The sequence below is a fragment of the Hypomesus transpacificus genome, chromosome 21, assembly GCF_021917145.1.
Source record: "Hypomesus transpacificus isolate Combined female chromosome 21, fHypTra1, whole genome shotgun sequence".
NCBI classification, from domain to species: Eukaryota; Metazoa; Chordata; class Actinopteri; order Osmeriformes; family Osmeridae; genus Hypomesus; species Hypomesus transpacificus.
Genome location: NC_061080.1, coordinates 10,189,272 through 10,205,316, shown reverse-complemented (window position 1 = coordinate 10,205,316; position 16,045 = coordinate 10,189,272). Strand labels below are relative to the sequence as shown.

Below are 16,045 nucleotides of genomic sequence, written 5' to 3'. Positions count from 1 at the left end.
CATTTATTTAGGGAGAAGTGGCTAATTCAAAAGAGGTTTGCTGGAAGCGATCATTGTCATATTTCAAATATTTTTCCATAAATTTTACCTATATTTAAAATATATTCCACAATATATTGAACACATATCTGTACATTTATTTCATGTATATCTTTCCATATAATTAGGATTCCCCCGTCAGCAATAGGCTTTAAGGTGACTTCCCCCTGAAGTACCCTGCAAAGTTTCACCTTAATATGTGAAAATATGACTGAATTTGAGTTGTTTGAGCTTGGACCAAATGTGACTATGATTGCCATAGGAGAAACGTCTTATTTTATTATTCAGTAACTGAACACTACAAAGTCTAGATCTTGGAATGGCTCAATTGGATGAGAGGTTGTGCTGGTAACCGAAGGGTTCCAGGTTCAACTCCAGAAATAGGCTTTTTTTTTTTTTTTACAAAACAGTTTCTAGTTTTCTGGGTAATCCCGGTGTAACTATCTATTATGTCAATTTTACAATATTTTGCCATTTTCAAGGAGGAATTCACCATTGCTGCTTACAGCTATATTTTTTTACATATAATTCAAATATATTCTACCATACATTAAACATACTTGTGACACTATATCTTTACATATATTACCAATACATTTTCCCATATAAATCGGAATACATTATGGTGGTATTTATAGATTTAAAATTGTATTTATTTTGGGATATATAAACACATATATTATATATTCATGTTGAATATGTTGCAATATATGGAAAACGGCAATCATTGCTGTATTCTGCAATATATTGCAATGTATTACATGAATATACATTATAGTTTATAATATATTAGTAATATATTTATCATCAATATATTATCCCATGTATTTCAGTACAATATAATTATTAAATCCCATATATGGACATATATTGCCTAATATATCACATCATATTTTCCAATATACTGCAATATATTTTCCTTCCGTAAGGGACAGCATTCAGGAATATTTGTGTAAATATGGTCAATGCAAGTGGCAGAAGTATGGCCAGCACTGTTAGTAAAGCCTCTGGTTGGTTGAGAGATCATCTGAGACAGATTACAAGCATTGATCAATGAAACTATCTTTCGTTTCATTGGACATTGATTTGCAAACCAGTCTATGTTCATGTCCCCAAGTAAAAAGATATATCACCATTCACATCTGTAACTCTGTCAATTAACACACATAAATCAATCAGATATTGCACATCAGTCCCAGGAGGTCTATAGCAGCAGCCAACCAGCACCGGTTTAAGGTGAGGAAGATGCACGTTAACCCGTAAAGATTATAAATTATCTGAGATAAACTCAGAGCACAATGTTGCCGGAAAGTTATTTCTGATGTATAACGAAAGATAGTTTCATTGATCAATGCTTGTTATCTGTCTCAGATGATCTCTCAACATACCACACCATGCTTATTCCTGTCCTTTCTAAAAATATTATTGCCATCAATGGAAATCTCTGTGTCAAGAACAGTTTCATCCAGATGGGTCTCTGATACGGCAAAGATATGAATGGTGTTTTCTGTAATGAGATAGTTAGGTTAATGTACCTTATTTCTGATGCTGCAGACATTCAAATGTGCCATAACAAGACCCTTTGAAACAGGAAAGAGATGCTTATCATCGATGGGTCTACTATCCATAAGACAGAACATTGAGGACCTGGTCAGTTCCCAAACTGTCTCTATCTCCACCCAAAGTATTTGTGTGTTGCCTGAGGTGTTCCAACTGTTCGTCACTTGGTTGAAATTGGTTTAGGGGAACCACAACTCTTTGTAGCCAGTCAAAGGCAAGTGCAGCTGCCCCCTGGTCAGCCACCCACTGGAACTGGCTGCTCCAAATATACCTTGGATACCAGTGATGTTGCAACTGTTTTGTCAGACAACCTTGCACAAAAATCTGATATGGTGACATGTATCTGGCCATACCTCAGTAGGTGATGATTCCATTGATTGCAAAACAATCCAAGGTCACGTTTTATACGAGGCAGGTAAACAAAGTGAAGAGCCCAAAGATGTCTTTCGTTGTTGGCAATAATGATTCCTTCATTTTCTATATGGATTTGTAAACAAGGAGTGGTAGACATTCGTTTCAACTCTTATTGTCAGGTACACAGAACACCACAAAGTCTGACTGGGCACTGACATTTTTGGGACAAGAGAATGCAAAGCAACCTGGCATAACATAAGTACTTAGATTAGTTCAAGTTCAAGTCTTTTATTTGTCAGGTGCACAGAGCAACACAAGGTTAGACTGGGCACTGAAATTCTTAAGACAAGACAACGCAAGCACTTGGCATAACATAACATATAAGTACACAGAACAAATTTACATCTATGCTGAGCTTAGATAAGTGAACTTCCTAAATATACAGATAGCAATAAATAAACGACTATACTAACCCTTACACTAAAACTTCCTAAATTACAGATAACAATAAATAGTACGCTATACTAACCCTAATACACAAAAAAAAAAAAAAAAAAAAAAAACCTGTTACAACCCGAAAAAAAAACTAATCTAACCTAAATGGAGTACAGTGCATTAGTGCAAATTTACAGATCAGTGACTTTGTCAATGACCAAACAGGAGCCTGGTGGCGAGGTACAGTAGTGCAATGTTACTGAAAGAGCAACCAGTAGCTGAAAGTGACAGTGTATAAGTGACTAGTGTGCAGTAAAAATGTCCATATCAGTGTCCATTGAGAAGCCTGATGACCCTAGGGTAGAAACTGTTGTCCAGTCTGCGTGTGCGCGACCGGATGCTGCGGTAACGCCTGCCAGAAGGCAACGGGGTAAAGAGACTGAAGGATGGGTGGGAACAGTCTCTTAGAATCCTGCTGGCTTTCCTAAGGCAACGTGTGTGGTAGGTGTCCTGTAGGGCTGGGAGCTTCCTGCCGATGATGAACTCAGCAGAACGGACCACACTTCGTAGGGCCTTGCGGTCCCGGTCTGTGCAGCTCCCATACCACACTGTGATACAACCAGTCAGAATGCTTTCTATAGTGCATCTGTAAAAGTTAGTAAGGATGACTGAGTCCATACCAAACTTCTTCAGTCTCCTCAGGAAGAAGAGGCGCTTACGGGCCGTTTTGACCACCTTGTCCGTGTGAACAGACCAGGTGAGGTCATTGCTGATGTTCACCCCGAGGAACTTGAAGCAGCTGACCTTCTCCACTTCCGATCCATTGATGAATAGGGGTGCATGCTCCTCCTCCTGCCGCCTCCTAAAGTCCACAATCATCTCCTTGGTCTTGCTGATGTTAAGAGAGAGGTTGTTGTCCTGACACCATGATGTCAGGGTGTCAACCTCCTCTCTGTAGGCTGACTCGTCACTGTCAGAGATGAGGCCCACGATGGTTGTGTCGTCAGCAAACTTAACGAGGAGGTTGGAGCTGTGCGTAGCCGCACAGTCGTGGGTGAACAAGGAGAACAGGAGAGGGCTGAGCACACAGCCCTGGGGGGTGCCTGTGTTGGTGATCAGTACAGATGAAGTGCGGTCACCGATTCTCACCACCTGTGGCCTCCCCGTCAGGAAGTGGAAGATCCACTTGCAGAGGGAGGTGCTTAGTCCCAGGTCCACAAGCTTGGAGACCAGTCTGGAGGGGATGATGGTGTTGAATGCAGAGCTGTAGTCAATGAACAGCATCCTCACATATGTATTCCCCTTGTCCAGGTGGGAGAGAGCGGTGTGCATGGTCAGAGCGATGGCATCGTCTGTAGACCTATTGGACCGGTATGCAAACTGCATAGGGTCCAGTGTGGGGGGCAGCGAGGAGCAGATGAATGATTTGACTAGCCGCTCGAAGCACTTCATGATGATAGAGGTCAGTGCTATTGGGCGATAGTCATTCAGACATGTGACCTTGGTGTTCTTGGGCACAGGGATGATGGTGGTCCTCTTGAAGCAGGTGGGGAGTACAGACAGGTTAAGGGAGAGGTTGAAGATGTCACTGAAGACCCCTGCCAGCTGGTCAGCGCAGCCCCTAAGGGCCCTACCTGATATGCCGTCTGGGCCAGGTGCCTTGCGAGGGTTGATCTTCTTAAAGCATAGCCTCACCTCAGCTACAGTTAGTGTAGGCACACCACTGGCTTGGCCTTCAGGTAGCTCCACTGCAGGGGGTTCACTGTCCCTCTCAAAGCGAGCGTAGAAGGAGTTCAGCTCGTCTGGCAGTAGGACAGAAGACTGGGTCTCATTGTAGCCTCTCCCTTTGTATTCTGTAATGGCTTTAAGTCCACTCCACATGCGCCTGGGGTCAGAGCCATGGTAGCTGGACTCCACCTTGGTCCTGTAGGCCCTTTTCGCTGCTTTGATGGCCTTCAGAAGGTTGTATCTGGCCTTCCTGTACTCATCAGGGTCCCCAGAATTAAAGGCGACAGTACGGGCTCTCAGCTTGGCCCGGACCGCGGCATCAACCCAGGGCTTCTGATTTGGGAAAGACCGGACAACCTTCTTGGGGACAACGTCATCAATGCAGTGCTGGATGTAGCTGGAGACAGTGTCTGAGTATTCGTTAATGTCCCCATCTGCTGCGTCCCTGAACATCAGCCAGTCAGTGGTGTCAAAGCAGTCCTGGAGGGTCGCCACACACTCGTCACTCCATAGGTGAACTGACCTCTCAACCGGTCTGACCTGTTTGAGCTTTTGTTCATATGCGGGGAGAAGAATAATGGAGGTGTGATCAGCCTTCCCAAAGGCAGGGCGGGGGAGGGGTTTGTAACTGCCCTTGAATGTTGTATAACAATGGTCAAGGATCTGGTCTCCACGTGTGAAGAAGTCAATGTGCTGATAGTATTTGGGCAGGACTTTCTTCATGTTAGCTCTGTTGAAATCACCAACAACAATGAAGGCTGCCTCTGGGTGCACATTTTCCAGACCATTGATAATCCCATACAGTTCATCCAAAGCAGCGGCCTTGTCTACCTGGGGGGGGATGTAGACTGCACTCATGACGACCGCAGTGAATTCCCGAGGTAGATAGAAGGGTCTGATTTTTACAGTTAGCAGCTCAAGGACCGGAGAGCAGTGAGATGCTAATACCGCTACATCCGTAGCCCAGAGAGAGTTAACCATAACACAGACCCCTCCGCCCCTGCACTTCCCTGAGTCAGCTGTTCTGTCCTGGCGGTATATGGTGAATCCCGACGGGGTAACCGCTGCGTCGGAGATCTCCGGAGACAGCCAGGTCTCAACGAACGCCAGTACACAGCAGTTCCTGATGTCCCGTTGGAATTTGACACGAGCGTTAAGTTCATCCATTTTGTTGTCGATGGACTGAACGTTAGCTAGTAAGATGGTTGGAAGAGCAGGTTTGAAGCATCGTTTCCGAGTTCGAACAAGGACTCCAGCACGCCGGCCACGTTTCTTCTTTCTCCGTCTAGCGGGTAAACAGAACGGCGAAACAGCAAAGGGCCAGCTGCAGTCCGAGCTCGCACTCCGAGAAGTGGAATTAAAGTTCGTAAAATGATCCTTGCCAAGTGACAACTTAATGTCCAGAAGTGTCTGCCGGTCGTACTGAATAAACGACAATATAACATTGACAAAACAAGTAACGAACACTAAAAAGACTAACAAAAAGCTGGGTTTTTGCGGAGCTCTTGTCGACGCAGCCATCGCGTAGGCGCGCTTATCATAGATTACATCTATGATAAGCTAAAAGAAAAATTATAATAAATTATAAACCTCCTAAATATACAAAATAGTATACAATATATTAGACCTCTAATACAGATAATTACCTATACTAACCTTAGACTTATACTAACCTAAGACAAGTGGAGTGCAGTTAGTCCAATATTGCTGATAGTGCAACCAGTAGCTGAAAGTGACAATGTGTAAAGTGACTAGTGAGAAATGCAGCAATGTAAAGTGGCTAGTGAGAAATGTCCATGTAGTAGTCTTTTAGAATGAGGCATCGTGTGTGGTAGGTGTCCTGTAGGGCTGGGAGCCTCCTGCCGATGATAAACTCAGCAGACCTGACCACACTACGTAGGACCTTGCGTTTTTTCTGTCACGCCTCTCCAGACATCGCCCCACAGTCTTTCAATGCCTTGATTATGAGTGCTCATCCCTCTTAAGCACTCCCTCGGGTTGATCTTCGGAAGACATCCATGAAGAGACAAATGGCGTTGTTTTCCCCTCCAGTCACATCTGACTCTGAATGGGACACCAAACTGGGCGACTGCTTCCGAAAACAGGTCCATTACAATGTCACTTCTTTTTTTGCCTTCAGGAAAGCCACCATCGATTCCTGCATGGATTACAATCCTCCACCTAAGAGATGAAGGAAGGGAAAATAAATAAAAGATTTCACTTGCACATCTTATTTTATAAATAACCAAAAAAATATGAATGGCTTGAATGCAGCTAAAATGATTTGTATACATTTCTGTGCAACATGTTGGCAGGAGCGCCGCCAGACATTTTTCATTGGGGTGGCCAGATGGGGCAAGGGAAAATCTTGGGGTGGCACACCAAAATCAAAACACATAGCCTAACAATAATTTTGAAAAGCGTCTGCCTCAAAAACGCCTAGACAAAAAGTGCATATGTGTGGCGGACTGGATGTTGCGTCCGCTCATTGTTGACTATGAGCCAAAAATCAGTTTGTCAAAATTGAGATTTTTTATGTTTTGTATAGGCTAGTAAACACCCTAAACGTAATTGTAATGTAGCCTACAAAAGGTATATGATTACTTATGAAAACCAGGCAATTTCAACGGTTTTTGGACAGCTAGCAAGAGTTTCAAGCCATGTCAAATCACATGCTCAGTTTGTCTGCTCTGCTGCAGCAGCCCCAAACAACTGATCAATGAAATCAGGCTGTTATACTTAAAAATAACTTGCTGAGAAGTTATTAATGTGATCAGATTGACAATCTGTTTGAAACAGTCGAGTTGAGTGTTGGTGTTTCCCTCATGCATCACAATGGAATTAGCATGAAATGGAGTTGGAATCTTTGATATAGTTTTCTCCCTTATCACTTTTTGACACAGGTCAACTTTAAAATGACGTAACTTCAGTTATGATAAAGATATCAGAGTTATTTAAACAGATTTGTATTCAGGAAAGTTTGTAGATTCCAAAGATTTATACCACCCAGAAAGTCACATTTTCACCATGTGAAGGGTTTCCCCAGGCCGCCACACATATGGTATTTAACAGAGCTTTAGCCTACTGACGTACCATAGCAAACAATGGGGTTTTAAGTGCAATGTTTAAAAAAATAAGCTCCCGGTGTGATCAGCCCTTAATTTTTCCGAGATGCTTTCGTTTTTGGGTAGGCCTTAGAACAACACAGGTAGGCCTGTGCCTACCCAGGCCTACCCGTGGCTACGCCCCTGGCACTAGCTAATTAGACTAACTATTGTAGCTAACCAACGTAAGCTAGGGATGTGCGGATCAATCCTAAAGTATTGTTATTTTCGATACTGACATTGTAACAAAAGGATCGATTCTCAATTTGAAATATCGATTCTACCTGGGATTTCTTTTAAACAAGTGATTTTAGAATATTTTCATAATATTAGTCGGTCGTATAGTATAGAAATGTACTTTAACCACAGAAGTCAATGGGAACTATTTCTTCTTCCGCTGTATCTGTGCTTATCATGAGTTCATCAGCGGCAGCGCGCCGCGCTCTTTCACTCTCACTCAGTGAAAGCACATTCGAGATTTGAGTGCATTGCTGCGGTCATGACTGAAACAAAAAGAAGCATAATCTGGAGTGATTTCACTCCAGTTAACAACGATGAAGCTTCATGTGACATTTGTCAAACAACAATACACCATTGTGGCAATACCACGAACATGACAAGCATCTAAAAGTTGAACACCCTAAAAGGGGCGATTGATTGCAAAAACGATTTAACGATTTTACCTTGTCATAGTTGAATAACGACAGTTCGGTGGGTAAAATGAACATACAATGAACCTCAAAGTCCATTGACACCTTTTTCCTATGCAAATCTCATGATCTCAAACTATGTGGCTGTAAAACGCTAGCTTTTCAACAAAGCCACCGGACTGACGTCAGTCCGGGGACCGCCTTTTTTGGCTCTGGTCTGTATCCTTGTCACGCCCCAAAATGTACATCCAGACCAGCCCAAGGTAGCGTAGATCTCCGATACTAGTTTAGCTGCGTGCTGCTCTGTGTAGGCTACTTTCAAGGAATTACAAAGAAGAACGTTTTGAATTATAACAAGGATATTGAAAATGGACCACGGTCGTAAATGCAGTGTTCCAGGCTGTACAGGGAAGGCTAACACTCATAGTCTTCCCAAGGAGCCAAACATTCGACAGGCATGGCTGCTGTTTGTCTATGAGAAGATCCCGGCGAAGTTTGACACTCAATTATTTATTTGCTCTGAACATTTCACCTAAGACAGTTTTGACAACCTTGGACAATTTCAAGCAGGGTTTGCTAAGAAGGTGAACCTGAAAAGATGTGCTGTTCAGACCGTACAGTATGTAGGCTACAGTATGATTTTGTCGCTAACAGTTATTAGCAATGCTAACGTCTCCTGTATCTAGCATAGGTAGAATTCATAAAAGTAGTCATATTTATTTGATGTAGAACTAAACAAAGAACATATAAAGAAAAACACACAGGGTTGACGGATCTACCTTGTTAATGACTGTATTTTTAAACTGGTTATTTAAATGATTGGCTACAACATTCATACACATTTACTAAAAATCAAGCTACAAGTAACAATTATTTACTGATTATTATTCATTTATTTATTACTTTAAATACAACTATTGAGTGGGGGGGGGGGGACTGTTGGGAAAACACTGGGGGCTACTCCGGAAACAAACAGTCCCTGCAGGAGAGACCCATCGTCGTCAATCACACCGTTATCCTCTGCACAGGATTGATGGTGCCACAGGCTGCAGACCGCACAGGACAGCCACTCTTATGTGCTCTTTGGGTCATCTCTGTCCCCATATGCATGGTAGCAGATGGTGCATGGCTCCTCTGTCTTCTTCTTGCGGTTTGGCTTTTGCTTTGGCCTTTTGCCATTCCCCTGAACGTAAACAAAATGTTCATCGCTGGTAAAATTCATCGAAGGCGGCTTGGATTGCTTTCGGGAGGTTTTTGGTTTTTCTCTGACCGGAAACTGGACCAAGTCCTCAAATAAGACTGCTGCTTCCTTCGCCTGTACCACTGCTGTCTCCACCTCAATTTCACATACCAGAGATGGTACAACCCCTTGGGGCACTGCCAGTGGGCAGCAACAATGATGCTGCTAGAGAATGGCATGTTGGGCATCAAGACAGAGTTGAAGAGGGTTGCTGGCTTCCTGCACAGGACCATGTAGTGGATGGGCTTCAAGACGGAAGGGAAGAGGATTGCTAGCTTCCTGCAGAATATGCTGTGGAGGTTGTTGGTATGGTGAAGCACTCAACGGTCTTGTTTGTTGCTCTCTTTCAGTTGCTTTACTTGGTGCGTGGAGGGCATCATTGATGTGGGCTGGGTTTAGTGTATATATACCACTGCCCCGGAAGCCAGCTCTGGCATTTGAAGAGGTTGCTGCCCTGCTCCAGGCCTTTGAAAAGAGTGGCAAAAACAAGGCTCTGTCTAGTCGTTTCCCCCCACTCTCCCTGGTGATGGCCCGACCCTCCAGCCTCCAGTAGTGCTTTAGGCTCTTGAAGAAAGCCCTGTCTGCTGGCTGTAGATAGTGTGTGGTGGTAGGCCAAGCACATTGTTAGCCTACATCAAATGTAGAAACTCCATGTTATAAACATGGGAGCTGTGCCCATCAAGCACCAGGACATGTGGACATAGGTCATCTTTTGGCAAGCCAGACACAAATTGCCTCCCCCACTCAAACAACAGATGACTAATAATCCACCCATTGTCAGACATTTTTACCACAGTGTTTGGTGGACACCCCAGGAGCCACTCTGCCTTCAACCTTTTTCCCTTGAATATGATCATGGTAGTGCCATACAAACCGGCAGCATTTAGAGATGCAAGGCAGGTGGTGGTCACTCCCTTCTCACCAGCAGTGACTTCAAAACATGGCCCCCCAACCTCTGCAACCACCTTGGAGGAAAGGAAGTGGTCCTGCAGGCCGGTCTCGTCACAGTTCCAAATATGGTCTGGCGCATCTTCCAAACCCAGGGACTTGATCACCTCCTCATATTCATCAAACCACTTCGATACCACAGGGCGGTTGAAGCCAGCTGCTCTAGAAGCGGAAAGACCCTCAGGCTTTCTGATACTTAAACCAGGGTTCCGCTTCAAGAATCCCTGAAACCAGGCATAGCCAGCTTTTCTCTTGTCTACCGAGAAGCCCGTTATCCCTTTTTTTTCAGCAAATTGGAATGCAAGGTTCTGGATGTCTTCCATTCTTAGAGGAAATCCTCTTTTCCCAAGTGTCTTTGCAAGATCTGCAAGGACATTTTCATCTTCTTGGGAGATAAAGGGTTTCCTCCCAATGGTATGTTTGTGGTCCCCTGTACCTTTGACTCTTCGCTGAAGGGTTGACTTTCAGGCCCTGGCTAACAAACGAAGCTGAGGGACGCTACATGCCTCCACTAACTCCCTGTACTCTGCAATGGCTCCCATTATTCTTGTCTCACTCCATTCATTTAGCTTCTTCTTACTTCTCTCATTTACCTCTCTCTTTTGGTTGCCCTCTCTTTTCCTGACACTTTGGTGCCATTGTATTCTTTTTTTTTTTTTTTAAGAGGAATGTATATATCATTTATTTATTGAGGGAATTGCACAATACAGATTATCTCAAGCAGTATATCAAGCATTTTTCCTCAATGTTTTCTTTTTTTTTTTACACAAACAAGACTACCCCCACCCACCCTCCCCATACACCTCTTGGCAGTAGGTATGTTCATATAAAAAATTAAAAAAAAACTTTCTCAGTCATGAATACACATTCTCACAGCTATGCATCAATATTCTTACAAAACATAGCATAGGCCCTCATATGTCCACAACACATTTAGTGGCTCAAATATAGTAACTATTTACAATGTGTCAACCATTCTGTGAGGTGATCTAATATCAATAGGAAGAAAAAAAAAGGAAAGAGGAGATTCATAAATACATAGGCAATGAGAAGAAAGAAGAATAAATAAATAAACGTCTAGAAAAGGATAGAGAGGGGGGAGGTTCTCAATTATAGTTAAGACACTCACCCGGTGGGCAACTCCTTCAGACTATCAAAATACGACAAGAACGGTCTCCACTTGAAATAGAACCTTTCCACAGAACCTCTGAGTGTACATTTTATCTTCTCCAGCTTTAGAAAAAGCATTACATCTTCCAGCCAGACCGAAGCTGATGGGAAAGAAGAAGATTTCCCAACTAACAAAATTCTCCTACGGGCCAAAAGTGATGTGAATGCAATGATGTTCTGTGTTATGTGACTGGTTTGCATTTAAACCCAGAGTTTCATCAGCTACACCAAATATCGCTATACGTGGACAGGGGTCCAGCATCACTCCAAGAGCTTCGCTTAGCGTTTTAAAAACTATTGCCCAGTAACCTGAAAGTTGGGGACAAGACCAGAAAGAATGCATTAGATTGGCTGGAGAACATTTGTCGCAGCTAGCGTCTGTCCCAGGGTATATGCTGGCAAGCCTTGCCTTGCTTAAATGATCTCAATGCAAAACCTTAAATTGTATAAGCCCCAGCCTGGCACAGGACAATGAAGAATTGACTCTTTACAATGCCTTTGCCCAATATTCCTCCGGCAGGTCTATACCAAGCTCATCCTCCCACCTACTTTTAAATTTGTTTAGGCTTTGATCTCCAAGACACATCAACTGAGAATAAAGTAGAGAGATTAGACCTTTATTCTAGGGCTGCAGCTAACGATTATTTTAGTAATCAATTAATCTGTAGATTCTTTTTTCGATTAATCAATGAATCAAAAAAAAAAAAAAAAAGCATTAATTTCTTTTAAATACATTTAAAAATATTTTTTTAAATTGAAAGGTTGTGGAAGTAGGCCAGAATTTATTAAAATAATCTGGTGTACATGTATGATTTTTTTGACACAATTTTGAAAAAAGTTAAAGGTCACATGACATGCTGTTTTTGGATGCTTTTATATAGGAATTAGTGGTCCCCTAATACTGTATCTGAAGTCTCTTTCCCGAAATTCAGCCTTGGTGCAGAATTATAGCCACCACGAGTAGTCCCACAATTAGCTTCCTCAGAACGCGCTGTTTCTGTGTCTGTAGCTTTAAATGCTAATGAGGAGGAAAGGCGGCACCATGCCATAGTGTTTACAGTGGATGTATCGCAATGGCTCGTAGACCCGTTGCTGTAAGATGCCTCGAATTTGCCCATTCTCATCTGATAACCCTGGTTTGCAGAGCTGCACACTCAGTCATTTAAATATGGGGAAAGGCGGATATCGTGCGCGCCATAACACCAACAGCAGAACGTTATCCACATAACAACAAAGCGCACAACACTGCTTACAGAATGTGTATTCACACACATACCTGATGCTGACTACCTTTACAGTACCGACAGTACCTCAGCTTATGGCTGCAGAGCTAATGTTACAACCAGATTCTAAGGGTAGCAAGCTAGGTAACCATATAGCAAGCAACAAAATGATATAGCGTTAGTTGACTTACTTGTCCGAGGTTTGTAGCTGGACCAAGGAGTAGGCTACTGATCCAGAATTTCAGTGCCCAGTCTAACCTTGTGTTGTTCTGTGTACCTGACAAATAAAAAACTTGAACTTGAAGGTTGTGTCGGTGCATTTCCAGCCAAAATATGTGCAGAGGCTCCTTGTGACGTCAAAAGGAGCAGATTTTCAAACGGAGCGTTCGAGCCTTCATTTTCTCCAAGGCGGAGAAGAACACCCAGGGCTTAGTTTACACCTATCGAAAATTCTAGCCACTGGGGGACCAAAGGCAGGCTAGGGGAACTCATATCAATGTTAAATAACCTCCTAAATTGAAGTTTTCATGTCATGTGACCTTTAAGATTTGCGAGGATTAAGCTATTTTCAAAGATCAGTGATTTTCTATAAAAAAAAATTAAGCTTAATTGAAAAAGTAAAGGTTGTGGTAGTATACCAGACATTGTTAAGATACTTTGGTGTCTGTCTGAGGTTTTATATTCATTAAAATATAATGAAGTCTACATTTTTCAAAATGGTATAGTTTTCACCCGGTCCCTAGCGCAACGCTGCAAAGTAACGTCTTCCGAATGTGAGATGAATGTCGAATATGAAACTAACTTTACCCTGGTCAATTAACACACCTTTTTGACGTATTTAGAGTGAAATGCTCCCACACCTTGGATGACTTAGGTCGTACTGATTTCTCCGCCATGTGTTTCAGAACAACGTTACTCAACAACGTCTCTCCGATGGTCTTTCCTCTTACGGTGCGTTCACACTGCAGCGGGGCGGGCAGAGCGGGGCGTCGGCTTCCAATTCATTTTCAATGTAACCAGGCGTTGACGCCCGGGTAGGGCATTGTGGGAAGGCGAGCGGGGCGTCGACGCCCGCGTAGGGTATTGTGGGAAGGCGAGCGGGGCGGCAGAAGTTCAATTTTCTCAACTTTATGTAAATGAGGAGCGTGAAACCGCCAGCGATGGCCAATCAGGTTGGTTTCTTGTTTCTTGTCACGTAGCAACTGTTGTTCGTGGTAAACATTTCTAGGTTTGACAATTTCAAGATGGAAGAGCTACTCATCGTATGTGTGTCCTCATACCCAGTACTGTACAATACGTCTTTGTTCGATTACAGAGATGTAAACAACAAAAATGATGCCTGGTGCAGGGTTGCTGAGGTTGTCAGCGTCCCTGGTGTGTATTTTGTACTTCAATTCAGTTTCTTCACATGACGTAAATTTCTTCTGTGCTAGCTGCATAGTCTAGCTAGCTCACCCGGTACACGATTGACATTCAATGATGAAATGCTGGCTGGCAGCCACTCGCTATCCATACAGTGAATGTGTAGTGGCAAGTCATAATCTAGCGATTGATTTGCAGATATTTCAAGTAATATAATAAAAGGTTACACATGTCAACGTTTATGTCTGATGCCTCTTTTTCTAGTCGATGTATGCAAAAAGAAATGGAAGACGTTGAGGACCGGATACAAAAAAGAAAAAAATGAGGAGAAAGATCGGTGCAGGAGTGCAGCAGGTGCAGGGAGTGGTAGACCATGGAAGTACGCTGCGGCCATGAGCTTCCTAGCTCCATATATTGAGTTTAGGGAGACAAGTGGCAACTTCCCCAGCGAGCCAGAGCCCCCAGCCAGCCAGCCAGCCAGTCCCCAGCCAGCCAGCCAGGCCAGTGATGAGCCTGCCAGTGAGGCTGGAGTTTCCCTTGTAATTATTCAAGCACCTGCACCTCAACCACCACCACCACCACCACCACCACAGGAAGATGAGGATGATCTGTTTTTTAAAAGCCTCCTCCCTTCATTAAAGAGAATGCCACCAGCCAAGCGTTCTGAGCTGAAATTTAACGTCCACCGTTTGTTTATTGAGGCAGAGGCTGAGCTGAGGGCCACAGAGTGACAGACCTATATAAATAAAAATGTCACTACAGACCTGACGTGTGGCAGTGGTCCACGTGGCTCTGCTCCAGGGATGATGGAGTTCTCTGGGAGGTCCAGGGTTCCATTCTTCAGGGCCAAACCAAACGCAGAGTTGCCCAGGGTCCCACCGTCACTGTTGCGACCGTAACCCCCCACATCGATGACCCGGAACATGCAGTCGGCGTCCACAACCGCAAGAAGAACGATGGAGAATGTCCCCTTGTAGTTGTGGTACAGTGACCCTGAGCTGTGAGGGGCCTGGATGACAACGTGCTTGCCATCGATGGAACCCAAGCAGTTAGGGAAGTTCCACCTCTGAAGGAAGCCTTCAGAAATGTATCTCCAGTCCTGCTTGGTTGGCACAGGCATGTACTCCTCCACCAGGCAGTCCCAAATGGCCTGGGACACAGCCCCAACAATACCTGCCACAGTGCTTGAGCCCACACAATAGCTGAAGCTGATCGTCATGAACGAATCCCCCGTGGCAAGGTATCTACAAAGAAATACCATACATTTAAAATAATGCATAGAATATATCTACACTATATTTTAGTCTGAGAATACTGAAATACTAATAATAATTAAAGCTTACTGGAGACAAATAGCGAGGCGTTCAGCTGGGCTGAACGCCGGCGGATCGGCGGCGTCTTCTCCGACAGTAGAGCAGGGTGATGACAGCAATCTTCTGCCGGTTGTTCATGATGACTGATACAGTATTGATGGAGAGCATCTATATTTACATTTAGTCATTTAGCAGACGCTCTTATCCAGAGCGACTTACAGTAAGTACAGGGACATTCCCCCCGAGGCAAGTAGGGTGAAGTGCCTTGCCCAAGGACACAACGTCATTTGCCACAGCGGGGAATCGATCCGGCAACCTTCTGATTACTAGCCCGACTCCCTCACCGCTTAGCCATCTGACTCCCTATTTTTATTTTTTTTCCCTATATTTATACCAATGTATTCCCTCCAATAATATATAAAGAGCGGGAGGGAATTTAATTTGTTGGTTCTGAATACAGGGTGTGGTTATAAATCCAGCTAGCCTATGCATACAACTATTTTCAATGTTACTGGAAAAATTGCTAACGTGCTAGCTAGCTTGTAGAAATTATTACAATAGGCTACATTAATAATAAAAGTGAGCGCAAATAGAACATGGACGATCTCTGTATTCCAGCCGGCACAAGACCCATTCCATAGAGTGCGGGTGGCATTTAATCTTTCACTCGGCCTAAAAAAAGTGTGGAAAAAGATAACCTATTGTGTGCTGTGATAAGATCATGTCAGATCTAGAATGTGTATCGGATTTTTGCTTAATGTGTGTAAAAGTTGTATTTTGTCTGCACATTTGCCATGACATTATACGAACTACAACAGTGATTTAAGAGAACTACAGCTCTGAATGAATCTGTCTGACACGCCCCCGAGCATGGTGCACTTTGGGAAGGCCGGCGGCTGAGCGGTAAAAAAGTCTGCAG

At 43.6% G+C, this 16,045-nt stretch overlaps 1 protein-coding gene across 1 annotated transcript; it reads right to left on the bottom strand.

Moving 5' to 3' along the window:
• Window positions 1–5,662: 5,662 nt before the first annotated feature.
• On the bottom strand, window positions 5,663–15,838 carry LOC124483548. Its single transcript, XM_047044041.1, has 3 exons — window positions 15,157–15,838; window positions 14,578–15,057; window positions 5,663–6,297 (listed from the first exon to the last, which is right to left on the bottom strand). The coding sequence occupies exons 2-3, from the start codon at window positions 15,030–15,032 to the stop codon at window positions 6,009–6,011; spliced, it is 744 nt and encodes a 247-aa protein (XP_046899997.1). The 5' UTR covers window positions 15,033–15,057; window positions 15,157–15,838; the 3' UTR covers window positions 5,663–6,008.
• Window positions 15,839–16,045: the final 207 nt, after the last annotated feature.